At 41.3% G+C, this 27,405-nt stretch overlaps 2 protein-coding genes and 1 pseudogene across 3 annotated transcripts in view; 2 read left to right on the forward strand and 1 right to left on the reverse strand.

The window, feature by feature from the left end:
- Positions 1–13,613, reverse strand: part of THEM4 (thioesterase superfamily member 4) — a 45,887-nt gene extending 32,274 nt beyond the window's left edge. Inside the window, 2 exon segments of the mRNA XM_082613175.1 lie at positions 4,323–4,464; positions 13,514–13,613. Of these exon segments, the coding sequence (XP_082469301.1) occupies positions 4,323–4,464; positions 13,514–13,612 (241 nt within the window). The 5' untranslated portion in view covers position 13,613.
- LOC309800846 (kelch-like protein 7) lies at positions 10,558–11,882 on the forward strand (annotated as a pseudogene). The gene is made up of 3 exons: positions 10,558–10,670; positions 10,772–10,989; positions 11,199–11,882. The product of its transcript is annotated as a kelch-like protein 7 (transcript).
- LOC309799709 (uncharacterized protein) lies at positions 13,611–27,010 on the forward strand (the record flags this gene model as incomplete). The annotated part of the gene is made up of 4 exons (XM_082613174.1): positions 13,611–14,079; positions 14,481–14,593; positions 24,537–24,606; positions 25,486–27,010. The coding sequence occupies 3 exons, from the start codon at positions 13,611–13,613 to the stop codon at positions 24,564–24,566; spliced, it is 612 nt and encodes a 203-aa protein (XP_082469300.1). The 3' UTR covers positions 24,567–24,606; positions 25,486–27,010.
- Between the last annotated feature and the right edge of the window lie 395 nt (positions 27,011–27,405).

Raw genomic sequence — 27,405 nt, forward strand, 5'->3', positions numbered from 1 at the left:
AATGCCTTTGATAACAGATTTCAAGTTTCTTTACCTTTTAAGTGATCTGTATTTGCCTTTGGAATCTTTTATTGTTACTTGGGCTAAGTGAATAACTATTGTTTCACAGTGACTTGTGATCCTATCTGACTGAGTGTTCTAAATCCTTTTTGATATTTTTTGACAAAACTTCCTAAATCAAATTTTAATGACATCCTTTTGACCTCTAGCTAACTCTGGGATGCTTCAAAGGGCCCCTGATACATCCCAAAGAGAGATGTTAAACTAATTAGATTCATTTGGTATGTTAAATTGCATGGGAAGTAATGTCAAATGAGTAATAAATCTTCTTAGGTTACACTGTATGGTAAATGTTACTAATAAAGATATCCTAGAAATTATATGGAGTTCCTAAAATTCTGATATGTCCTGGTAAAATGTTATCAGTCATAATTTAGTTATTATCTTAAAGTGTTGTATGTCACAGTAGTAACCAAGTTTCTTTGTTAATTGCATTGTAATCAGATTTTAAATGTGCCTTAAGTTTTTTGTCATTATAGACACTTACGGTTTCACTCTAATGCCTTTGCAAAAATGCCTCCTCTTCAAGAAAACTTATACAAAGAACTTTTGGATAAATACAAGTTTCTGACTTTCAGACCATAATGCTGAACTGGGTAAGAAATTGAAGAATTCTAACGAAAAACCTGATGGCTTTATAAAGCTGTTAACAAAAAGGATTAGTTACATAGGACTGAATGAACTGGTGAATATGGTTATAAATTTTATGGTTTCTATCTGAAAAATTACTGGTTTAAATCTGTGTTTTCCAGGTGTAAGGAAAACCTTCCCCTCAAACTAATTATGACTTATAGTAATTTGGTAAATTATACCTTTGTAAGCAGGATTGAAACATTTATCTTTGCTATCTGTCCCCTCCAGACACTGGAAACTCTCAGGTTGCCAGTAGATTTATCAGATAAATTTAGGAAGGCTACCTCACTAACAGGTACAGAAAACTCAAGGTATTTTGGGACCTTGAAAAGGGAGGAATTCACCTAGATCTGTTAGGCGAAATCTGTCATAAGCCCTTGGTGACTTTCTTAGCCCTGAGAAGTATTTCAAAAGTCCAGCCTGAGACTCCTTATAAAAGTTTCAGCAAGCAAAAAGCCTATATGATCAATTATAGTTATATAAATCATCAGGCCAAGTTTATTGAGACCAGATTTATTTTGCAAACAAATTAGTCTTAATTTGGTTATATTTGGTAGAAATGAGGGTAATTTTAGAGAGAAAAAGATGTTTCAATGAATGTTAAATCCCAGTTTTGTTAATGGAGGTCTGTATTTACTAAGACTCACTTCCAGGATAGTTCCTTGTTGTTATGTTATATTGGTATAAAGTTAAATTGTATTATTAAAAGCACACTCTAAGTTTGTTTTTGAAGCTTATCTCAGTAATATATCTTTGGATGAAGATCATTTGCCCCACGACCTGCAACCAGGGGACTATGTATATTGGAAAAGACATCATTTAAAGGACTCACTACAACCCAGATGGAAAGGCCCTCACCAGGTACCCTTAACTAGCTCATGTGCAGCAAAACTAAAGGGATCCACTCTTGGATTCATATTTCCCACTTAAGAAGGGCTGCTGCACCGGACTGGTCTATAGAGAGGACTGCTGACCTCAAACTCACCTTAAAACACCACTCAAACAGAGGAAACTACACTCACACCAGGATGAGAAGAAGACAACATCAGAAGCAGACAGCTTACCCAAGATGCTGGACCTGATTCGTATAATCATTTATAAAGTTTTCTTGACTTCTCAGACCTTTGCATATAAATCAAATGTTTTCTATCATGGACACAATCCTATGCTAGTTTAAAAAATCAATCCATTTGTTGGGTTTGTGTCCAGTTACCTGTGTCTAGCACTTCTGTATTACTTTGGTGCATTTCTCCACTCCAAGGCTCTAACTGGATGGTCCTTAAGACATTTATTTTAGAGGAAAGAAAGTTCAGTCCTGTTTAGGCTACTCTTGATATTACTAGATGGGATCCCCTCACCTAGACAATTAATAATACCCGCCTTGACCCTGGCCATAAAAAAATGAATTTTCCTCTAAAGTTACTCAAGCTCAATCAGAGCAACAGCAAAATTTCAGCCAAGGAATAAAAGCTCCCGCAATTATGGGATGGATTTATGTGGTTAACACCAGGCTATGGTCATTTAAGTTTCAAGGCACCCTTTTACCTTGGGAACAATCAAATTATACTAAGGATAACCAGCGTAGTAACTAGGAAATTGGGCTGGGAGCCTTATGGACAGTGACAATATACCACTTCCCTGAAAGATAACGATTGGTACAGAACAGACTAAGTCAGGTGACCTGAAGATATACTGGGCTGTACTAATGGAAGTTCTTGGCTTAATTCTCACTTACGACTTTAATAATATTGCTAGCTATGTTATTTGCATTTTTCCTGTTTTACAAGATTGTTGTTTCTTGCATTACCAAATGTGTGACTGAGCCTCCAACAAAAATATATAGTTTTATAGGAGATCAATGATTGTAATACTGTAACTCTAGATATGGGAAGATACAACAAGAGGGAATTTTCCTGGACCATAACAGATTAGCAAGACAGGTGGTCCAGAGTCTTTAGTTACTGTTAAAAGACCTAGTCCAGTAACAGCACACTGAGTGGCCTATCAGCAAAGTCTTCACCAGACCTAGGAATGAGCCTTCCTAGCACCATGGGACAAAATGGTCATGAAATGCCTCCCAAATCATGGTCGAATTTATGACCATGAGGAGGCGCTGTCAACTACAAATTGGCATTTGCCATTGGCACTTACCATCTCCCTTTACAAGGATTAAATCATGCGCTGCTGCAGCTGCTGACTTTCAACACCCCCTGAAAGGAGTTCAGGGTGGAGAGCAGAAATGAGGCGCTGTGTGCTCTGGGAAAAACTGGCAGAATAGGTTTTCAGATAGTTAGATATTTTCAGGACCGATTTTATGAGCCCAATTCTTGTATCTCCTCATATCTAGAAAAGCACTAAAATCCTTCGTGGTGACGTCTGCTCCTCGTGACTAGCAGTAACCTTCTGCAAAAAAATATATGCTTGATTGCATGCATTCCCCCTTCACCAAAATCACATATATACTGACCTTCCCCCCTACCTCTCTGGAGCAGTTTCTCAGAGCTATCTGAAATGCTGTCTCCCGAGCTGCAGTCCTCATTTTGCCCCAAATAAAACTTAACTCGCAACTCTCACATTGTGCATTTTTTTTTAAGTGGACAGAAGCAAACACTCTAGTGGTGAGAGACACACCGTTAAATAAACACAAAGCATGCCAGATGGTGTTAAGTGCTGTGGAAAAAATAAATGTACCTTAATAAATGTATATTATTAAGTGAAAGAAAACAATCTGAAAAGGCCACATACTGTGTGTATTCTGGAAAAGGCAAAACCATGGAGAGAGTAAAAAGATCAGTGGTTGCCAAGGGTTCGGGAGAAAGAGGGACAGATGAATGGGGGACACAGTGAATTTTTAACGCAGTGGAACTATTCCATATGATATATGTCATTATACATTTGTCAAAACTCATCAAGTATTACACAGTGAACCCTAATGTAAACTATGGACTTTAATGTATTAATACAGTCTCACCATTACAACAAATGTACTTTACTATCTCAAGATGTTAATAAATGGAGAGCTGGCAGAAGGAATTAAGGGGTATATGGGAACTCTGTTCTTTCCACTCTTTTTTCTATAGACCTGAAACTACTAAAAAATAGAAGTCTATTAATTAAAACACACACACACACAAAGGACAGGAAGTGCAATGTGCATGTGTTGGAGCTGGGGTAGTTTGCCTTGGGAGTTTAGAGTCTGGGAGATGAGGGGATGACTTGAGTATTCTGAGCTTCTTAGGGTGACAGAGCCATATATTGGGATAAACAGTAAACTGAGGTTAGTGATGACAGCCTCAAGACAGAAAGGTGATGAGAATGTGGTAGGGTGGAGGCTTTCTGGGGCCCCTTCCTGATAATGGTGATGATGATGCCATGGTGGGGGCATTCTTATTAATGGCAACAGACTTCATGCTCTCCCACAGTCTGTGAAATTTATTGAGACTTCTGGCCTATAAAACTGGAGAATATAGCAAACCCCCTGCACTATCCTCCTTCCTTTTTCAAGTGGTAACAAGTACTTCAATCTGTTCTTAGTTTTTTATTTGATATTTAAATATTCCTTATGGGAGTGTAGCTATTCCTACCAAGAAAATAGGTTTTGAAATCTTCACTCTTTTGAGTATATTTACTTTTATATGAAGGCAAACGTTCCCAGGAGCCATCTTCACATTTCTTCATGAACTGGTCAAAGAGGAGTCTTAAGTCCTTGCTCCAGCTGGGGTTGGGGAGAGCATGGTCCTTAGGAATGACTTTCTCCGTAGAAAACCACCTCTAAAAGAAAGGAAAAAAAGGAGAGTAATGGGAGGTACATCCTATTTCATAACATATTCTCTTATTTTCTAAGACTATCTTGCTGCTTTTCCTCTTCCCAAAAGCTTGTTGTTTTGAAGTGGAAACAACTTTCTAGGATCACCTGGTCCTTTCTCCTTGGGAGAATTGGGAGATTGAGAGAGGATAAATGATTTCCTCAATGTCATCCAACTAGCCATTAGTAGAGTTGGTATTAAGCCCAGGTCTGCAGACCCCCTTCTTTTTTTTAAACCTTAATCAAGCACAGGTGAGCCACGTCAACTACAAACCGGCACTTGCCATCCACCTCTACAAGGATTAGATCATGCGCTGCTGCAGCTGCTGATTTTCAACACCCCCTGAAAGGAGTTCAGGGTGGAGGACAGAAATGAGGCATCCTGTGCTCTGAGAAAAACTGGCAGAACAAGTCTTCAGATAGTTAGGTATTTTCAGGAGCTGATTTTTTGGGGGTTTTTTTTGCGGTATGCGGGCCTCTCATTGTTATGGCCTCTCCCATTGCAGAGCACAGGCTCCGGACGCGCAGGCACAGCGGCCATGGCTCACAGGCCCAGCTGCTCTGCGGCATGTGGGATCTTCCCGGACAGGGGCACGAACCCGTGTCCCCTGCATCGGCAGGCGGACTCTCAACCACTGTGCCACCAGGGAAGCCTATGAGCCCAATTCTTGTATCTCCTCATATCTAGAAAAGCACTAAAATCCTTCTTGGTGACGTCTGCTCCTTGTGACTAGCAGTAACCTTCACTAGAGACTAGCTTGATAGCATGTACTCCCCCTTCACCAAAATCACATATATAGTGACCTTCCCCCCTGCCTCTTTGGAGCAGTTTCTCAGAGCTATCTGAGATGCTGTCTCCCGGGCTATAGTCCTGATTTTGCCTCAAATAAAACTTAATTTGCAACTCTCATGTGGTGCATTTTTTTAAAGTCAGCAGCCAGGAACTGGTGATAAAGAGAGATGAAGGACAGTTTTCCTCCATGTAAAAAGTGTTACCAGTGGGAAACACACAGGAAGCCAGAGCACAGGGGAGAGGTATTCATCTGAGATTGGGTATTCAGGTAGGGGTTCTTTGACTTGAATCTTCATTAGACAAGCAGAAATTAGCCAGATAGAAAGAGTATTGTAGGCAAAGGAACACTGTGTGCAAAGGCAAGGAGGCATGAAACAGTTTTGAGGGGCCTTACAACAACCATATGAAGTAGGTACTAATTATTATCCCCATTTTACAGATGACGAAACTAAGGCCTCAAGGAAGCTTGGCATTGTTTCAGTACAAGGGGAAGAGCAGATGGCTGCAGAGACGTAGGCAAGGGCCTGACTGTGAGAAGCTTCCACACTAAGTTAACCGGTTTGAATTGCATCTGCAGTGCTCTCGGAGGGATTTTAAATAGGGGAGTGACAAGATCAGATTTGGCCATAATACAAAAGATAGTGGGAGTGATTTCAAGATTGGAATCAGAGGGCCTTGTCTAGAGGCTACTGGAATAACTCAGGTGAAAAATTATGAATGCATGAAGCAGAACTTGGTGACTATTTGGATAAGGAGAGTGAGGGAAAAGGAAAAATACAAGAGCCAATCTCAGGTTTCTGAACTCTTCAACGGAGTAGGTGACAGAGCCAGATGCCAAGAAAGAGAATACAAAGAAAGAGGAGGAGGGGGTTGGAGGGGAAAAGTTCTTGGTGTCATAATAATCACAGCTTCCACCAGTGCTATTTCTCTGTAGCACTTAGCACTGCTACCACTCCAGTGCCCACACAGCAGGTGGGAAGGTACATGGGCCCCGGAGGACTTGGGGGACAAAGTGTCATCTACAGAAGAGCTGGACAAAGCAAATGCCCATCGGCACCAGAAAGGAAAATCAGTTATTTTGACTTCTGCAGAAATCCTGGAACATTAAGATCACAGAAGCTATCAACTCTGTGGCATTCTACTTTCAGGCACCCTTATCAATTCATTCAGATTCAATGTACCTACAACACTTGGACTACACCCCAGGGTACAGGGAGGTGCTGTTATTGTGATGGAAGAAGCAGCCAACCAGCCTTCTGCTGACCTCTGGGCTGGCTCTGATCCTGGCCTGATGGTAAGAATTTAGGGAGCCTGTCCCAAGAACTCTACGGAACTAAAAACATCCTGGCTAACAAAAGGAAGTCTTGAATCCGTGAGGGGAAACATGAGTTGGGTTGAGACCACTCCACTCCCTAGCTCAGTATTTGTACCTTTGATTTTTCCTATGGTTTTGGATTGGCTTATCCCTTCAGACTTTCAGCTCAGAAAATCTGGGAAGGAAAGAAAAGAAAAAAATTTTTAACCCACTTATTATCTCTCCATCTTAATATAACTAATGGCAAAATTTTGACATATTTCCTCCAAGTTATTTTTTTAAATATTTATTTATTTATTCGGCCGTGCTGGGTCTTAGTTGCAGCATGTGGGATCTTTGTTGCCACGTGCAGGATCTTCAGTTGAGGCATGTGGGGTTGCAGCATGAGGGATCTTTTAGTTGCAGTATGTGGGATCTTAGTTGCAGCATGTGGGATCTAGTTCCCCGACCAGGGATTGAACTCAGGCCCCCAGCATTGAGAGCTTGGAGTCTTAACCACTGGACCACCACAGAAATCCCTCCTCCAAGTTTTTTTAACTATAGCTTTTTTCTTAATATACTTGTAATCTCAGTAAGAAATATAATTTTTCTTTTGCTTCATCACTTAAAACTCTTTAGTGTTCACTTTCTCATGCCCTTAATCTCAGTCATCACCATTTTCAACAGCAGAAAAACAGTCCTTTAAAATGATACACTATAATTTACTTAATCATTTAAATTGTACATGTAAATTGTTTCCAATCTTTTGCTGCTTTAAATGAAAAGGATCATTGGAACACTGTGAATATAGTTTTATCTCTACTTTGGATTATTTCCTTAGAATCCGGTCCCAATCATATAGTTTTTTTTTCTCTCTTTTTATTTAATTTATTTTTCAAAGCTATTACTCATGTGCCTATTCTTCCAATCAAATTCCAGTATGCACTGATGGCTTTTTTTTTAACATCTTTATTGGAGTATAATTGCTTTACAGTGTTGTGTTAGTTTCTGCTGTAAAACAAAGTGAATTAGTTATATGTATACATATATCCCCATATCCCCTCCCTCTTGCGCCTCCCTCCCACCCTCCCTACCCACCCCAATCATGTAGTTTTTAAAGTACATAAATTCTGGAAGTAACCTAACACACACAATTAGTCATAAATTAATATGTATTGACTAATACCTGTCAATTAAGAGGTAGAATAGGATGTGTAAGCTTTGGAGTTGTGAATTTGGGCTTACCGCATCCATAGGTCTCATCTTAAATAGGGAACTCTAGGTTTGATCAGTTCTAGCATCCTTTCATGGACCAGTGCAACAGAGATAATAAAGGCTTTTAGGAATTAGAATGACTCCCTTGACCCTGGGCTCTCCTACCTGATTGTAACTTTGAAAGTCTGGGGGAATTCAGCTAAATGCAACAATCTTTCCCCCCACCCTTTTTTGGCACTGCATGGCATGTGGGATCTTAGTTCCCTGACCAGGGATCAAACCCACGCCCCCTGCAGTGGAAGTGCAGAGCTTTAACCACTGGACTACCAGGGAAGTCCCGCAATGAACTTTTCTGAGCCCTACTATATGCTCTGGTTCTGTGCCAGGAACACGTAATACAAAGACAGAAGACTTAGGCCCTGTCCTCAAGTGATTGCTGCCTCGAGTGTGAAAAATGTTACAAAAGAAATAGATACAGACACAGAAGGAGTGACTTTCAGGGAAAACTTCAGAAAGATGAGGACTGATACAGTGATTTCTAAAGTATGAAAAGTTCACTAAGGAAAGAATAGGAGGGCTGCTCCAAGCAAAGGCACAGAGAGATGGGGAACTGCTAGGATTTCAGTCTTCATAGATGAAAGGTGCAAAGAGAACAGCAGCAAGATAGGGATGGCAAAGCAGAAGAGGGATGACACTACAGTGGCTCTTTGGCTTTAACGAAGGCTTAGATTTCATCTTCTGGGTTAATGTTTCCAAAGGCCAATAGGAAAGATGATTTTAGCTGGCACAAGGACGATGATATATGTATTTTAAAATGAATATCATATCAATAAAAGGACATAAATAGCACATCACACTTGGGATTTCATAAATGTTATTGCTTAGGATGAGGCTAATTAAAGAAAGGAGTCTTTAAAGAAGACGAAGGTGGTACTTGAGTGGCAAAGTACTTTTTCCATTATGGGGAGGCTTAAGGAGTTTTAAGCAAAGCAGTAACATGAACTTAGGTTTTAGAAAGCTCCCTCTGATGTAAAGGATGAATTGTAAGGTGAGAGGCAATGTTAAGGAAGCCAGTTAAAAGACTGTTGTAAAGGTCCAGGAGAAATGTGGTCAGAAGGTAAACTAGGTAGAGAGGAATGAAAAAGATTTAAGAGATATTTAGGATATTGGGACCAAGGATTGTGGCGTGGGTTTGATCCCTGGTCAGGGAACTATGATCCCACATGCCATGCAGTGCCAAAAAAGGGGGGGGGGAAATGATTGTTGCATTTAGCTGAATCCCCCAGACTTTCAAAGTTACAATCAGGTAGGAGAGCCCAGGGTCAAGGGAGTCATTCTAATTCCTAAAAGCCTTTATTATCTCTGTTGCACTGGTCCATGAAAGGATGCTAGAACTGATCAAACCTAGAGTTCCCTATTTAAGATGAGACCTATGGATGTGGTAAGCCCAAATTCACAACTCCAAAGCTTACACATCCTATTCTACCTCTTAATTGACAGGTATTAGTCAATACATATTAATTTATGACTAATTGTGTGTGTTAGGTTACTTCCAGAATTTATGTACTTTAAAAACTACATGATTGGGGTGGGTAGGGAGGGTGGGAGGGAGGCGCAAGGGGGGAAGAGAATTTAGAAGAGTTTTGGATGATTCCTGACTTGTGGTTTGAAGGTTGGAGCGGATAGAAGGAAAAGAAAGAGGAGGTTTTCGTTAGTGTTTATGTACATGTCAGGAGGCGGAAAGTAGGAGTGAAACCATTAATTTTAGTTTGGGGCATGTTGAGTTTGGGACCACAGATGAACACTATGATGTTGTGAGAAATGAAAATAATGGAAGTTTCAGTCCAAGGAGACGAGATTTAAGAGATACTTGAATTAAGGCACCTGTAAATTCACAGCATAGACTCTGTGCATGAGGGATAAAGGTGAGGGATAATCACTATTTTTTTGTTGCCCTAAATAGAGGAAAGGTCTTGCTAGATATTTGATTATGTATTTTTCAAGTGGGGCTTAAGTTACAACTTTTATTTTATTTATTATTTTTTTTGCGGTACACGGGCCTCTCACTGTTGTGGCCTCTCCCGTCGCCGAGCACAGGCTCCGGACGCGCAGGCTCAGCGGCCATGGCTCATGGGCCCAGCCGCTCTGCGGCATGTGGGATCTTACAGGACCGGGGCACGAACCCGTGTCCCCTGCATCTGCAGGCGGACTCTCAACCACTGCGCCACCAGGGAAGCCCAAGTTACAACTTTTTAATGTGTCTCTTTTTAAGATTAAGTTACTGAACCAAAAGAAGCATGATTTGTAAGCCCTGTAAATACTGTTATAAAGCCCGTAAATACTGTTAATATAAATATTCTCAACATAGATTACAAGACACCAACAGATTAAAGAAACTTATCTTTGTTATGAGATTAGCACAGGGCATTTTATTTTCCAAAGTGCACCATGGTACAGGATTAATAACCGATCTGCACTCATTATTCTTTAAAAGTAAGCTGGCACAGGCTCCTTCTCTGGGCTTCGGTTCTAAGGGAGACGCAGCAGAGCCCGCGTCGTCGCTTCCTGGCGAGCTTGAGGGGGCCACAGGGCCTTGTCCTACCGCTGTGGTCCGCCGCTGGCTCGCTGGTTCGGGAGCAGGGCGCTGCAGCCACCGATCCCGGTCAAGGTGTTTGTTAAACAGAAGCCCCAGAGTACCGGGAGCCTGCAACCCTTCGCCTGGAACGGCGGTTCAGGCGTGAACCGTGCTGACTGAGGATGGCAGCCTCCGGGGTGGAGAAGAGCGGCAAGAAGACCGAGAAGAAACTTGCTGCTCGAGAGGAAGCTAAATTGGCAAGCTTCATGGGCGTCATGAATAACATGCGGAAACAGTGATTTAAATCCACCACTCAACTATAGTTGAATCTACAGTCTACCCAGGGATTTATACCCAGGGTCAACTTGAAATCACACTGGGAGGGACTGACTGCAGAACCTTGTTGACAAGCTACATAAATCCAAAGAAAACACTGTGTGATGTGATCCTTATGGTCCAGGAACAAAAGACAGCTGTTCACTCTGTTGTCCTTGCTGCAGCCAGTTATTTTTAAACTTAATGTTCACAACTAACATGCTTGAATCAAAGTCCTTTGAAGTAGAACTCAAAGATGCTGAACCTGACATTATTTTTTTATTTTTATTTTTTTTGCGGTACGCGGGCCTCTCACTGTTGTGGCCTCTCCCGTCGTGAAGCACAGGCTCCGGGCGTGCAGGCTCAGTGGCCATGGACTCACGGGCCCAGCCGCTCCACGGCATGTGGGATCCTCCCGGAGCGGGGCACTAACCCGTCCCCTACATCGGCAGGCGGACTCTCAACCACTGCGCCACCAGGGAAGCCCTGAACCTGACATTATTAAATAACTTGTCGAATTCGCTTATAGCATTAGAATTTCTGTGAATAGCAACAATGTTCAGTCTTTGTTAGATGGAACAAACCAGTACCAGATTGAACCTGTGAAGAAATGTGTGTTGATTTTTTCAAAGAACAAGTTGATGCTTCCAACTGTCTTGATATAAATGGGCTAGCAGAGTGTCTAGACTGTCCTAAATTGAATGCAACTGCAGATGACTTTATTCATCAGCATTTTACTGAATTTTATAAAACTGATGAATTTCTACAACTTGATGCCAGGTGAGTTACACATCTCCTCAACCAGGACACTCTAACTGTGAGAGCAGAGGATCAGGTTTACGACGCTACGGTCAGGTGGTTGAAATATGATGAACCTACTCTCCAGCCATTTATGGTTGACATCCTTGCTAAAGTCAGGTTTCCTCTTATATCGAAGAATTTCTTAAGTAAGACAGTAGAAACTGAACCACTTATTCAAGACAATCCTGAATGCCTTAAAATAGTGATAAGTGGAATGAGGTATCATCTCCTGTCTCCAAAGGATTGAGAAGAACTGGTAGAAGACACAAGGCCCAGAAGGAAGAAACATGACTACCGGATAGCCCTATCTGGAGGTTCCCAACCACAGTCTTGTAGTTATTTTAACCCGAAGTTGAAAAGAGAAGTATATTCTGCACGAGCCTGGAAGTGAGACTGTAACTTTAGAATTCTCTTTTGACGTCTTTGTTCTTATAAATGGCCCATACTTAATGCTCTTTTGTATATTCAACCATAAGTGTTTAGACTTCAAGTGGAAAAATTTAAATAACTGCCAATAAAAACATCCTCATTCCATCAATTATTACTTATTCCCTAAAGCTAACACCATTAGAATCCCATTACAATATTTATTAAATGTTTCTATTAGAAGTGCCAGCCTCTCCTTTCTTTTTGCTAAAAACTTCACCTTAAAAATTTTTAACCATTTACTATTACTTATTTTAATATAAGTTGGTTGTCTTTATTATTTCTAATATTAAAACAATCAAGGAAGCTGATTTCATTATAAATTATTATTAGTTACCTTGACTCTCCCAAAGTGAACATTATTTCATTATTCATTCAAGCAGACTGCTTAATAATAAGGACTGTATAGAAATTGTTTTAACATTCTTGAACTTGGGACTTCCCTGATGGTCCAGTGGTTAAGAATCTGCCTTCCAATGCAGGGAACACGGGTTGGATCCCTGGTCTTGGGGAACTAAGCTCCCACATGTGGTGGGGCAACTAAGCCTGTGCACCACAGCGAAAGATCCCTCATGCCACAACTAAGCCTCAACAAAGATCCCGCGTGCGGCAACTAAGACCTGATGCAGCCAAAAATAAAATAAATCAGTATTTAAAAAAAAAAAATTCTTGAACTTAACATTTAACCTCAGAGATGTTAAAATGGTTTTAACTATCATTATATGGGATCCACTTGTGTGTGTCCGAGTCCAAAATGATTATTTTCATTGAATGGATCTCCTTCAGAGAAGACAATTTAAGCAGTACTACTTAATTGAATTATCTAGAATTAAGCCAATATCCCTATAAACTATTATCTTTAGATATTCCTTGGATATAGCTGGTGAGAGGCGGCAAATATATGTATTAATTGCTGACTGAAAAATGGTAAGACAGAATATCTTAACAGTTTTTCTAGTAGATAAGTAAAGTAGTAGATAAACTAGTAGTAGAGAACTAGGATTAAACCCTTGTTAGAGACGTGCCCTTCTCCTGAAGGTATAATGTAATGGTTAGGAGGCAGACTGCTTAGGTTCAGATTCCAACTGTACCACGTGTTTTCTATGTGACCTTGCTTAAGGCACAACCTTTCTTTATTAATATTAGTAGCAGCTGTATTCCTTGACCTGCTAACATGACTCAAGCATCCTGCACACTGCTTCAAAACGGGTCACCCCACCTAGAGGGGGGGTGGGAGGGAGGCTAAAGAGGGAGGAGATATGGGGATGTATGTATACGTATAGCTGATTCACTCTGTTATACAGCAGAAACTAACACACCATTGTAAAGCAATTATACTCCAATAAAGATGTTAAAAAAAAAACCAACAAACGGCGTCACCCTCCTGTGCAGTTTCTTACGGCTTGAATCTCAGAACCGAAAGATCCGGTGACCCCGTTAACACTGATGCCTCTTGGAGTTGATGTTAGCTTTTATTCTGAGGTCAGCTGGCTGAGGAAATGGATAAACAGCTGAACATATCCATATCACATGGTTGTTCCTGACGGAAAGTCCCACCCCTCTGCCCACTTCCGCCGCCCAGCGCCTGGGACTTACCCGCGCGAGTACCGGGTCCCTCGCTGCGGGGGACGCGCCTTCCCGCCTGCCGCGCAGGGCCCGGAGCTTGCGCAGTGCCGCGGTGCAGCTCCTCAGCATGGCTCCGAGCGTGCGCGGGGCTCCGACCGCCGGAAGCGCGGCGGCTGGCTCGCGGCCGCGGCAGAGACCAACTCACCCAACCAGCCACCCAACGGCCCGCCCTTCCTCTTTAACTCAGGGGAGCGGAGGGCGGGGCGTGAAGGTAGCGCGGGCGTCGGTCTTTTCGTCCGGTAAAATGCTAGGCCCTCCTCGGGCGCCGGAGCCACTTCCGGAGCAAATGTCAAGCCTCGAGAGGGCGGCTGTAGAGGCGCGCGCGGCGCCGGCGGCTCGGCGGCCTGGGGAGGACGAGGGGGCCTGGGAGGGCGGCTCCGCGGCTACAGCTCACGGCCCTCAGCCCCTCATCCCAGGCGGCCACGCGCTACTAATGAGGATTCGCTGGCTTTTTTCCCGTCTCGCGCCGGCCGACCGAATTCTGTGTTCTCTGTTCCCTAGTAGTTCTACCTCCCGCAGAAGACTTAAGCTGTCAGGTGGGTAGGAGCGCCCACAGCGGATTGTAGGAATATAATATTTTCTTGGAGGCCATGGACAAATCCATGGTTGGGATTGATCTGTAGAGAGACTTCTGGGTGCAGAGGACATACGCTTACAAAGCTACGTTCTCTACCTCTTGCGCCGCCCCTCCACACACACCCTTAAGGCTCCGGGCAGAGCTAAAAGTCCTCGAGTCTGGCTTTTTCAACTAGAAGTCGTAGCAACACCTGACGGATGTATTCATCTCTTAGCTTTGCAGACATATCTGAGCTCCAAGTCCCACTCCACCACCTAACACCTTGTACGCTCTTTAATTGTACCTGGGCTCTTGTTTCTTCATTGTTGTATTAAAAAGAATATGTCAAGTTTTACTTGTTGCCAGGACCTTCTCTTTCAGTAGGAGTCACCGAAGTCAGAAGTTACTTGAAGTTATCTTGTATTCACCTCAGAAAGAAAGTACCCCCAGGCCAGTGGTGTGTTGAAGGTGACTTGAACAGTCTCGTTAAAATTGTAAGTATTCGGCTAGCCAATCCTTAAACACTGCCATTATTAAAATTTAAATTATATAAACTTACAATTAAGTAATATTAAAAACATGAAGGTATTGTAATGACACTCCCCAGTCAGTCCCCAGCAAGTGTCCTTCTGACCGGTATTTTGGAGCCAGTAAGGAGACCGAGTTTGGTTCGGACGCAAAGGAAGTCAAAGAATGAAGAGGTGGGAGTTCAAGCTCTCGAGTACGTGCTCTTCCCCAAAGGCGTTTGGCTGGGGTTGCTTTATAGGGCTCTTGTCAGCAGGGAGGGGGCAGGTCTGCGCAGGCACCCCCCCACACACACGTTTGCTGCTCAAGGCTTCAGAAAGCAGTGTGTGGGAGGTGTGGGTGCAGTACATCTGCACTGGGCCTGCTCCAGCCATCTTGGATTGCAGGGGCCTGTGCAGCACTTCTGGACAGGGGCCCAGAGCTGAGGTGACAGGCCCAGCCTTTTCACACTAGGAACTCTGGTCTGAAGGGCCTGGTGTAAGATCTCTGCATGCAACACCCCGTGAGCAAGTGAAACTAGACTAAGCACAAAGAAAAAGAAAAAGGTTAAACTCTGTCTTATTACCCAGATTCTATTTTTATTTCCCAGGAATTGTTAATGGGCTTGGCCGGTGACAGTATTAGATACTAAAAACTGTAACTACCTAATTATTTTTACTACATTTTACTATTGTATGTGCTCTTGAGGTTATTTATCTTTATCTCATTTGTATGGGGGGAATACTAGGCACACATCTTCCCAACATCGCATTTAGTCACATCACAGTGGTAGCTTAAAATTGACTGACTGGGAGTATTCACTTAGATACTGCAAATGAGGGCCTTCCTTTCTTACCTTATTAAATATTTACCAGTATACCACAGTCTTAGTCCATCCCGAGGTGAAGTTTTAAGACTCTTAATGGTTACTAGAATAACGGGTTACTAGAATTGCTTACCCCCAGCACATCATTGCACAGTATTTTCCCACCAACACAGCTGTGTAACTACTCACATAGTAAAGGTGGGACTGGAGGGATTATTATCAGGAGAGATTTATCAGAGATAAATAAACTTGGCTTTGGGCTTGGGTCTAAGTTCAGAGAGTCCCCTTCTACTTTTTTTTTTGTGAGCAATTAGTATCAGATATTTTCCTTGATTACATGAACTTCTCCATCAGTTTGTCAGTAGGAAAGAATGCCCAGTGTATTTTAAACCCACCATATTAACTGGGAGTAAAGGTATAGCATTCTGAGATAGAGGGAATTTGAGAGTTAAGGCGTGTAAAAGCGACTCAAACTGAAGATGATTCGGCATAAGGGGTGGCTGTTGATATTCTGTAATTTTAGGAGGCTGTCTCATGGCCCCCCTTCCCCCAACACATGTACCGTACCCTCTATCTCTAAGAGAAGTTGTCTCCTTTTCAATATAGTATTCCAGTTTCCTGAGGGCGTGGACGGTGCCAAGTTGTCTTGTTAATTGTAGTACTTCTTTTAATAGCTCACACACATTGCTTCAATACTTGTTTAGTAGCAAGAGCCCGAAGTATTTTTTGTGTTTATTGTCTTTCCATGTGGTGCATGCAGATAGAGGCACATTATAAAACAAACCCATAAATCAAGATGACTTCTGTTAGTGAATAAGAAGATAGGTTATACAGATAACTTAAAATTGTATATATGTACAAATTACAATGTAGTTAGAGTCCATCAAAACCCATAAATAGACTCCAGCCCTGCTAAGATTGTAAATGTACCAACAGCTCTTCTAGGTCAATTACACTCAGTATAACTTTCAAATTTGTCAGGTAGTGGCAGTGCATTTGGATCAGTCACCCACACTCTGACCTGGCTTCCTCACCAGGTATTTATCTGATGTATTCATGTTGACAACACATGAAATGTCTGGCCGAGTTTGGAGGGAGATGGGGCAGATGACAGTCTAGGAATAGGATTGATAGTCTTGGAAATGGAAGTTTTTCTTGGATGTTTGTGTGGCTCACGCAAAGAATAAATTTTCATCCTTGTTTTTGATAAAACTATGCTTTAATGAAATAAGCCCACTGTGTGAAACTTGTGTTTTCACCATTCTCCTTTAATACTGTGAACAGCTTTATAGAGGTTTAATGGGGACATATAATAAACTACATGTATTTAAAGTGTACAAGTTGGTAAATTTTGCTACATGTAGACACCTATGAAAACATCACTACAATCAAGATAATGAGCCTGTCACCCAAAAGTTTCCTCATGCCTCCTACCCTCAAGGCAAACACTGGTCTGCTTTCTTTCTTTTTTTTAAAATAAATTTATTTATTTTATTTTATTTGTTTTTGGCTGCGTTGGGTCTTCGTTGCTGTGCGCGGGCTTTCTCTAGTTGCCGTGAGCAGGGGCTACTCTTCGTTGTGGTGCGCAGGCTTTCATTGCGGTGGCTTCTCTTGTTGCAGACCGTGGGCTCTAGGCGGGCGGGCTTCAGCAGTTGTGGCATGCGGTCTCCGTAGTTGTGGCTTGCGGGCTCTAGAGCACAGGCTCAGTAGTTGTGGCGCACGGGCTTAGTTGCTTTGAGGCATGTGGGATCTTCCCAGACCAGGGCTCAAACCCGTGTCCCCTATATTGGCAGGCAGATTCTTAACCACTGTGCCACCAGAGAAGTCCCTGTTCTGCTTTCTGTCACTTATAGTTTACAATTTCTCACGTTTTAAATAGAATCATATAGTATATACTCTTTTTTATCATCTTTATTGGAGTATGATTGCTTTACAATGTTGTGTTAGTTTCTGCTTTATAACAAAGTGAATCAGCTATAAATATACATATATCCCCATATCCCCTCCCTCTTGCATTTCCCTCCCACCCTCCCTGTCCCACCCTTCTAGGTGGTCACAAAGCACCGAGCTGATCTCCCTGTGCTATGTGGCTGCTTCCCACTAGCTAGCTATTTTACATTTGGTAGTGTATATATGTCCATGCCACTCTCTTACTTCGTCCCAGCTTACCCTTCCCCCTCTCCGTGTCCTCAAGTCCATTCTCTACGTCTGCGTCTTTATTCCTGTCCTGCTCCTAGGTTCTTCAGAACCATATATATATTTTTTAGATTCCATATATATGTGTTAGCATACGGTATTTGTTTTTCTCTTTCTGACTTAACTGCACTCTGTATGACAGACTCTAGGTCCATCCACCTCACTACAAATAACTCGATTTCATTTCTTTTTATGGCTGAGTAATATTCCATTGTATATATGTGCTACATCTTCTTTATCCATTCATCTGTTGATGGACACTTAGGTTGCTTCCATGTCCTGGCTATTGTAAATAGTACTGCAGTGAACATTGTGGTACATGACTCTTTTTTTTTTTTTTTTTTTGCGGTACATGGGCCTCTCACTGTTGTGACCTCTCCCGTTGCGGAGCACAGGCTCCAGACGCGCAGGCCCAGTGGCCATGGCTCACGGGCCCAGCTGCTCCACGGCACGTGGGATCTTCCCAGACCGGGGCACGAACCCGTGTCCCCTGCATCAGCAGGCGGACTCTCAACCACTGCGCCACCAGGGAAGCCCCATGACTCTTTTTAAGTTATGGTTTTCTCAGGCTGTGTGCCCAGTAGCGGGATTGCTGGGTCGTATGGTAATTCTATTTTTAGTTTTTAAGGAGCCTCCGTATTGTTCTCCATAGTGGCTGTATCAATTTACATTCCCACCAACAGTGCAAGAGGGTTCCCTTTTCTCCACACCCTCTCCAGCATTTCTTGTTTGTAGGTTTTAAAAATTATTTATTTATTTATTTATTTATTTATTTATTTTTGACTGCATTAGGTCTTCGTTCCCGCACATGGGCTTTCTTTAGTTGCGTCGAGCAGGGGCTACTCTTCGTTGTGGTGCACGGGCTTCTCATTGTGGTGGCTTCTCTTGTTACAGAGCACAGGTTCTAGGCACGTGGGCTTCAGTAGTTGCAGCATGTGGGCTCAGTAGTTGTGGCTCGTGGGCTTAGTTGCTCCATGGCATGTGGGATCTTCCCAGACCAGGACTCAAACCTGTGTCTCCTGCATTGGCAGGCGGATTCTTAACCACTGCGCCACCAGGGAAGTCCCGCCAATACCATACCATCTTGATTCTTGTGGCTTTGTGTCTAGTCTTGAAATAATTTTCAACTTTGTTCTTCTTTTTCAAAGTTGTTTTGGCTATTCTAGATATTTTGCAGTTCCATATGAATTTTTAAAAAAATTATTTGTTTATTTTTGTCTGCATTGGGTCTTCGTTGCTGCATGCGGGCTTCTCACTGTGGTGACTTCTCTTGTTGTGGAGCACGGGCTCCAGGTGCGTGGGCTTCAGTAGGTGTGGCTCACTGGCTTCAGTTGTTGTGGCTCACGGGCTCTAGAGCAGAGGCTCAGCAATTGTGACACATGGGCTTAGTTGCTTTGCGGAATGTGGTATCCTCCCAGACCAGGAGTCAAACCCGTGTTCCCTGCATTGACATGCAGATTCCTAACCACTGTGCCACCAGGGAAGCCCACCATATGAATTTTAAAATAAGTTTGTCAGTACCTACAAAAAACGTGTTGGGGTTTTGAATTGACATCTTAGCATATTGAGTGTTCTCATAAGCAAGTTATACTCATCAACAAAACTTCTCATGAGCAGGTTGTGTATCTCCATTTATTTAATCTTTTGTGATTTCCTTCAGCTATAATTTATAATACAGGTCTTGTACATCTTTTGTAATATTTATCTTTAGGTATTTCATATGTATTGATGCTATTGTAAATAACATTTAAAATTTCAATCCCTGATTGTTTATTGCTCATATATGGAAATACAATTACTTTTTAATATAGTGATCTTATGTCTGTAAACTTGCTAAACTCATTTAGGTCTAGAAAGTTTTGTTTTTTTAAATTTTTTTATATAAATTTATTTTATTTTTGGCTGCGCTGGGTCTTTGTTGCTGTGTGGGGGCTTTTCTCTGGTTGCGGTGAGCGGGGGCTACTCTTCTTTTTGGTGCACGGGCTTCTTGTTGCAGAGCATGGGCTCTAGGCATGCAGATAGTTCTAGTAAGTTTTGATTAGATTTCTTAGATTTTCTACATAGACAAACATTTTATCTGCAACTTTTTAATAGATTCCTTAGATTTTCTACATAGATGATCATGTTATCTGAGTTTTACTTCTTACTTTACTCTCTGGACACCTTTTTTTTTGCCTATTGCACTGGCTAGAACCTCACATACAGTGTTGAATAGTAGTGATGAAAGCAGATATGCTTGCCTTGTTGCTGATCTCAGGGGGAAAGTATTCAGTCTTTCACCATTAAGTATGATGTTAGTTGTACGTTTGTTGTATTGATAGATGCTTATTAACACATGGAGAAATCCTTCCTATTCCTCATTTGCTGAGAGTTTTTATTAGGAGTGGACGTTGGATTTAATCAAATGCTTTTTCTGCATCTATTAAGATGATCATGTCGTTTTTCTTTTTAAATTTGTTTAATATTGTGAATTACTCTGATTGACTTTGAATGTAAAACTAACCTTGCTTTCCCCAGATAAGCCACATGAGGGATAAGCCACATGAGGGATATTGGTCTGTACTTTTCTTTCCTTATAATATCTTTTTCTGGTTGTGATATTAAAGTAATGGTGGCCTTATAGAGTGAGTTGGGAAGTATTATCCTCTTTAATTTTCTGGAAGAGTTTGTGTAGAATTGGCATTTTTTTCATAAATGTTTGATATAATTCACTAGTAAAGCCACCTGGGCATGGAGTTTACTTTGTGGGAAGGCTTTTAGCCATGCATTCATTTTCTTTGATAGTGCAGGGCTATTCCTACTGTAAGAACCTTGCAGTAGTGTAATTTCTTCTCTTCTGGCCTTTATGCTCTTTTTGTCATGCATTTTACGTTTGTAAATGTTAAAACCCTCACGGTACATTGCTATTATTTTTGTTTATGCAGTCATTTGTCTTTTAAAGAATTTTAAATAATAAGAAAAAAATCTTATTCATTTAACCATGTAGTTTTAATTTCCAGTGCTCTTCATTCATTTGTGGAGATCCAGATTTCCATCTGGTATCATTTTCTTCTGCTTGGGAACTTCCTTTATTTCTTGTATTGTGTGTCTGTGTGTGTGGTATGGGGTTCTTCTAGTGGGTAGTGTGGTAATGAGTTCTTTCACCTTTCATGTGTTTGAATATATCTTTATTTTGCTGTCACTTTTGAAAGATTTTTGTTGAGTATAGAATTCTATGTTGACAGTTTTTTTTCTTTCAGTATTTTAAAGATACTGCTCTACTATATTCTTGCTTGCATTCTTTCTTTTTTAAAAAATTAACTAATTTATTATTTTTATTTTTGGCTGTGTTGGGTCTTTGTTGCTGCGCGCAGGCTTTCTCTAGTTGTGGCGAGTGGGGTCTACTCTTCGTTGCGGTGTGCAGGCTTCTCATTGGGTGGCTTCTCTTGTTGCAGAGCACGGGCTCTAGGCGTGCGGGCTTCAGTAGTTGTGGCGCTCGGGCTCAGTGTTTGTGGCTCACAGGCTCTAGAGCACAGGCTCAGTGGTTGTGGCTTATGGGCTTAGTTGCTCCGTGGCATGTGGGATCTTCCCGGACCAGGGCTCGAGCCTGTGTCCCCTGCATTGGTAGGCGGATTCTTAACCACTGCGCCACCAGGGAAGCCCTCGCTTGCATTATTTCTGATGAGAGATCTGATGTCATCTTTATTTTTGTCTATATGTGAGATGTCTTTTTTCTCTGGATGCTTCTAAGAGTTTCTCTTTATCACTGTTTTTTTTTTTAAACAATTTGGTTATGATGTGCCTTGATGTTTTTTTTTTTTTCATATTTCTTGTGTTTGGGGCTCATTGGGATTCTTGGATCTGTGGATTAATAGTTTTCATCAAATTTGGGAAATTTTTGGCTGTTATTTCTTCAACTTTATTTTCAGTTCTCTCCTCTCTACCCTTTCTTTTAGGGACTCCAAATACTTGTATGTTAGGCCACATAACATTGTCTCACAACTCACTGTTGCTCTTTTCTTTCTTTTTAAGTTTCATTAAAAAGATTCTCTTTTCTGTGTTTCATTTTGGGTAGTTTATATTGCTATACCTTCAAGTTAATGAATCTTTTCTTCTGAAATATGTAATCTGCTGTTAAATCCCATCCAGTGTATTTTTCACCTAAGACATTGTACTTTTATCTCTAAAAGTTTGATTTGGGTCTTTTTTTATATCTGCCATATCTCTACTTAACCTGTTGAACTTATAGAATACAGGTATAATAACTGTTTTAATGTCATTTTATGCCACTTCTAATGTCTGTGTCAATTCTGGGTTGGTTTCGACTGGCTGATTTTTCTCCTCAATATGGGTTGTATTTTCCTGCATCTCTGCAAGCCTGGTGATCTTTATTTAGAAGAGGAAGAACTGAATGCCAGACATTGTGAATTTTACCCTGTCAGGTGCCAGATAGTTTTGTATTCCTGTAAATCTTGAGCTTTGCTCTGGGATGCAGTTAATTTACTGGGAAACAGTATGATCCTTTTGAGTCTTGCTTTTAAGATTTGTTAGGAAGGACCAGAGCAGCGCTGAGTCTGCGGCAAGGTTTCTCAACCTCAGCACTGTTGACATTTTGGACTAGATAATACTTTGTTGTCCTGTCCACTGCAAGATGTTTAGTAGCATCCTTGGCCTCCCCACTGGATGCTAGTAGCACCTTGCCTCTAGTCCTGACAAATCAAAAATGTCTCCAGATGTTACAGACATTGTCCCCTGGTTGGGGGCAGGGGAAGCAAAATTACCCCTGGCTGAGAACCATTAGTCAAGGGTTAATGATTTCCCACTACTGAAGAAAGACCTTTTTGATACTCTATCCAATGCCCTATGAAACATGATGTTTTCCAGTCTAAGCTGTTGGGAACAGGCTCTCTTCCTGGCCCTCTGTGAGTGCTGGGCACTGTTTACTCTCATTCTTTCAATAGTTCTCTCCTCAGCATCTGTGGGATAGTTTCCTCACACAAAGGCACCAATCAATACTCTGAATACACTCTGCAGATCTCCAGAGTTCTTTCTCTGTACAGGTCTGTCCTCTCTAGCACTCTGTCCCACAAACACTAGCCACCTTGGGTTCCCCATACTCTCAGCTGCACTTCCTCAACTCAGGAGTCCAACAGGTTCACCTGAGTTCTCCTCCCCTGTGTGGCAGCCTGGAAACCCTCTTAAGTTAAATCGTAGGGCTCTCTCCTCATTTGTTTCCAGTCTGTCAGGGATCACTGTCCTTCACTGGCTGATGTCCAGTATCTTGAAAATTGTTGTTTCATATATTTTGGTGGTGGTGGTGTTTTTTGTGAGGAGTGGGGTAGGGTCATTGTTATTTAAGGTGAGAGGGTAAATCCAGTCCTTGTTACTGCATCTTGGACTACAAGTCGGTCCTTTAATTTTTAACCTTAGACTGGGTGCCTTATTTCCTGGTAAACTTCCCCCCCCCCACCCCTGGTAAACTTTTACATTACTTTTTTAAAAACTGCAAACTTAGACCTCTTTATAAAACAGAAGTCAGAATGAACATGAACATATAAGCTATAGTGGACCTTAGGTATTCTTGAGAGTTAAGTTTCAAGACCTTCACAAATCTCCAAAATTTCCAGTATTACCATTGAGGGGGAGCAGAATATGTGACCCCAAAACATACCACTTTGGCATGTGGATTTTAAGTTGATGACAAACAAGGCCCAACAGACTTTGGAAGAGCTGTTTACCTTCCCCTTAACTGCCTAAAAGAATTTAGATTGACAGCAGGAAAAGAGCTAATACCAAAGATAACTTTTTATCAGAGAGACTTAGCTATGTGGTATGGCAAACATCTGTTTATCAAACATTTGCTCACCAAACATTTGCTCTTCTCATTCTCCTGTGAATTGCCTTCCTCCCGTTTGAAGCCCCAGACCCTTACCCCTTCTTAGCTGAGGGTGGCATATAAACCTCAATTACCTGAGTCTCTTTGGGGCTCCAATATGCTTGAAATTTGTTTTTCTTCTGTTAATCTGCTTTATGTCAATTTAATTATTAGACCAGCCAGAAAGGAAGAAGGGAAAAGTTTTCCACCCCTACACCGTAATATACCATCTCCTCTAAAAGTTAATAAAATAGGGAACCAGTGGTGATCCAGTGGTTAGAACTTAGCACTCACTGCTGGGGGCCCCAGGTTCAATCCCTGGTTGGGGAACTAAGATCCTACAAGCCACAGGGCTCGGCCAAAAAAAAAAAAAAAATTAATGAGGTATAATGGAAAAAATTTAAGAGGTACCTTAATGAACCATGAACATAGATGAATTTTTAAAATTAAACATACATGAATTGTGAGTTAATCTCAAATTTATATTTCCTGGTTATAAATCTGGGAATCATCCTTGACCTCTCCTTGTTTCACATTCCTATACCCCATTCAGTTAGCGGACACTTGAGTTAACCCTGTAAGCCAGTGGTCTTCACATTTTTGTTTTTTGCTAGAATAACCTGAAAATAGTTTTGAAAAATTATGTATTCTCATACATCTTAAAATTGATATTTAAATTTTTTCTCATAAACTTAGTTATAAGGTTTATAATTTTTGTGTATTGTATAATGAATATGTACTTTAAATATATTTTTGTCAAAATCTTATGGCTGCATATTTAGCTCATTTAAGTTTTGGAAAATGTTTGCCATATGAACTAATTGGCAAAATCAATCTTCACTGGAAAATCAGTCAGTGAAATCAATCTTTCTATTAGAAAAAGTCTGTAATTTTTCAATTCAAATAATGGTGTTAATATGTATCCCTCTGATAACCATTTCACTTTTGAATTTTAAATTAAATTCGGAATCTTGCATTTATACGTAGCCTGGATGACAATAAGATGCTGCCTCGTTTAATATTTCTTGCTGAATTTCTCTCTGATTTGTTATCAGAGGACTCTTCCTCAGGGAGGACTTATTCTTGACTTCTTATCCCCGGGACAGTGCACCAAAGTGAGATGCTGGGTAGGTGAGGGTACATAGTGGGAGAAGGGTGACTGTGAAAGGGGAAGTTGGAAAGCAGACTGCAGGCTAATTTTCAGACAGATACAATTCATTTGCATCATTACTATTTTGGTGTAGTATCTAGAGTTGTTGTGTGGTTTCTTAAAGTGATTTTTATCACTTAGGGGAAAGGGAGATTTCTACCTTGGGTAGCCAGGTAGAAGGTGTTATCATTTCCCAACTATCATGTGCTCTAGCCATACAGGTCCCCTTTCAGCTCTGGGAACATCCCAAGCTCTTTCCTGCCCCAGGGCCTTCTTGTATGTTCTTCAGCTGGCAGTGCTCTTTTACTCCATTCTCTACATAGCCAACTCCAACTAATCCTTTGCTGTCAGCATAATTGTCACTTTCTTAGTGAGGCCTTCCTTGGCTAGAGGGTTTACTGTGTGTCAGACACTATACTAAGTGCTTTACATACAATATTTAATCTGAATTAGGTCCTCATTAAATTCTCCCATAATGGCTGGAAATTTTCCTTTAAAGCACTTATAGTTTGTAGTTAAATATATATTTCTCTGCCTCCCTCAGGAGACTATAAACTTTCTCTGTGTCCCTTTGGCTCACCCCTGCATCCCTAGTGTCTAGTACAGTAACTGACTGATCATGGGCACTCAGAAAATAGTTGTTGAATGAACAAATGAATGGGAAACATTTGGAAAGAGGGCTGGGGCTTTTTATTTTTCTCTCTGAACCCTCTCTCTTTAGGTTATCTCATCAATTCTCAATTTAAACACCGTCCATATGCTGATGCTCCCAACTTTTTATCTCCAGTTCAAAGTTCTCTTTACTTAATCATCTGGATAATTGTGTGAAAAAACCATTATTATCCCTGTTTTACAGATAAAACCCCTGGAGAAAATTACATGTTCCAGTGCCATCATCAAATGTAGGGTTTCATGGATGTTATCATGCATCCCTAAGAAGGTTCTACTATATCGTTCTCATTACAGAGTGCTGAATCAGTCTTTTTCAACATTACTTTCATTGAATTCAGAGTTAAAGACTCCTGTAAGATTTGTTATGTAAAGACACCTGGATTGGTTGATCCAAGCTGTTAGATAAAGATTCTGGTAATGAGTGGGGTCTGTTGTACTGGATAAACAGAATTCTGTAAAGAATGCTTCTTAACAAAGCTTATTTTCGCCTTGGTATGTCATGAGTAATAACAAGCACCATTTATAAATACTTACAAATGCCCAATACAAATTTTAAGGCACCAACATGTACATAAAGAAACAAATCCACTTCTGTAGTTATGGCATTACTATAGGCCATACTTCCTTTACTTTTGTATAAAACCATTTAGGATTAGACACTAACCCAAATGCCTTAAGAGTCTTGGAAAGGAAAGCTACAGTAGATTAACAGTAACACGGTCCCTGTATGAGTTACTAAATCCCTGAGCAGGTGAAGTCTGAGTTAAGTCTTGAGGGGCAGATAGGAGTTGGCCCAGAAATGAGGTAGGAGAGGACAGGACATTGCAGGTGCAGGGTGTCCAGGCGTCATCCTCCATGCCAGAGGACAGCATGGGGGGTCACTCAAATTCAGGGAACTACCAACAGTTTCTGTGAGGTTTGGGCATTGTTAGGACAGGGGTGTAGGGAGAGATGAGGCTGGAAAAGCAGGTGAGGCCTTCAAGATCCTGAAGGATCATTACCACCCATACTAACATGCTGGGGTTTACTCTGGGCAGCGGGAGCCCAGGAGGACTGTTATGTCCTCTGAGGGTCATTATCTGATCGATATTTCAGAAAGATCATGATGGAGACTATTAAAATTGTATTGGAATCAGGAATACACTTTAGACTCGTGGGGGGTGGGTGGGAGTGAAGGGATTTGGTAATGGATGAGACCTGGGGCATGGAGAGAGGAGGAGTCAGGGTGTCACTCGGTTTCTGAGCTTGGATGGGGGATGGTGGAAGGTACTCTTTAAAGTGGGAAAAGAAGTGTTTGGGGGCAGAGGGAAGAAAGGTGAGCTCTGTTTTAGAGATACCTGTGGAGATGTCCAGTGTGCAAATAGAAAAGTCAGGAATTTGAGAGAGAGACCTGAAAATGTCTTTTGATTTAATGACATAGAACATATTAGCAACCTTAACAAATGCTGCTTATGTGAAGTGAGGCTGGAGGCCAGACTGGAGATTGCAGAGGTATGAGTGGCATATGGACAAATTCATACAAAGAGGAATAGAATGACTGAGGAGGGGAGAGGGCAGCAGCCAGGGGTGAAGAAAGGATTGTTTGTTTTTTGAAATAAGGATCTTTCTTTGTTTTTTTTTTTTTATTAAATACAGAGAAAATATCAATTGTACATGCTGAGAAAATTTAATAGCACAGAAGTTATAAAAATAAAAGTAAAAACTTGTCAGCCTGCTTTTTGACCAGACTCTTCAGCTGTGGGCCCGGCATCTACCATTAAGCTCTCTCCACTTCTGGCCCATTTCTGTTTAAACCTGTTCAAGCCTCCTTCACCCAAAACAACAATCAATAATTATAGTAGAAACCCTCACTCCTATACTGCTAACCCATTTCTATCCCTTCTCTTTCTACCACGGCCAAAGTTCTCAAGAAAAAAAAACAACACATTTTTCAACTCTTTATGTTCAGGCCCCAGGTACTGTTTGAATTGTCATCCACAACTACTAAATTTAGTAGATATTTGTCAAGCCTTGTCATATTTAATCTCTTCACAGCATTTAATAGTATTGATTACTTTCCCTTAAACTTTTCTCTTGGTTTCCTCAACATCAACTCATCCAAGTT

This window comes from Mesoplodon mirus, assembly GCF_964341445.2.
Source record: "Mesoplodon mirus genome assembly, chromosome: 3".
In the NCBI taxonomy this organism is placed as follows: domain Eukaryota; kingdom Metazoa; phylum Chordata; class Mammalia; order Artiodactyla; family Ziphiidae; genus Mesoplodon; species Mesoplodon mirus.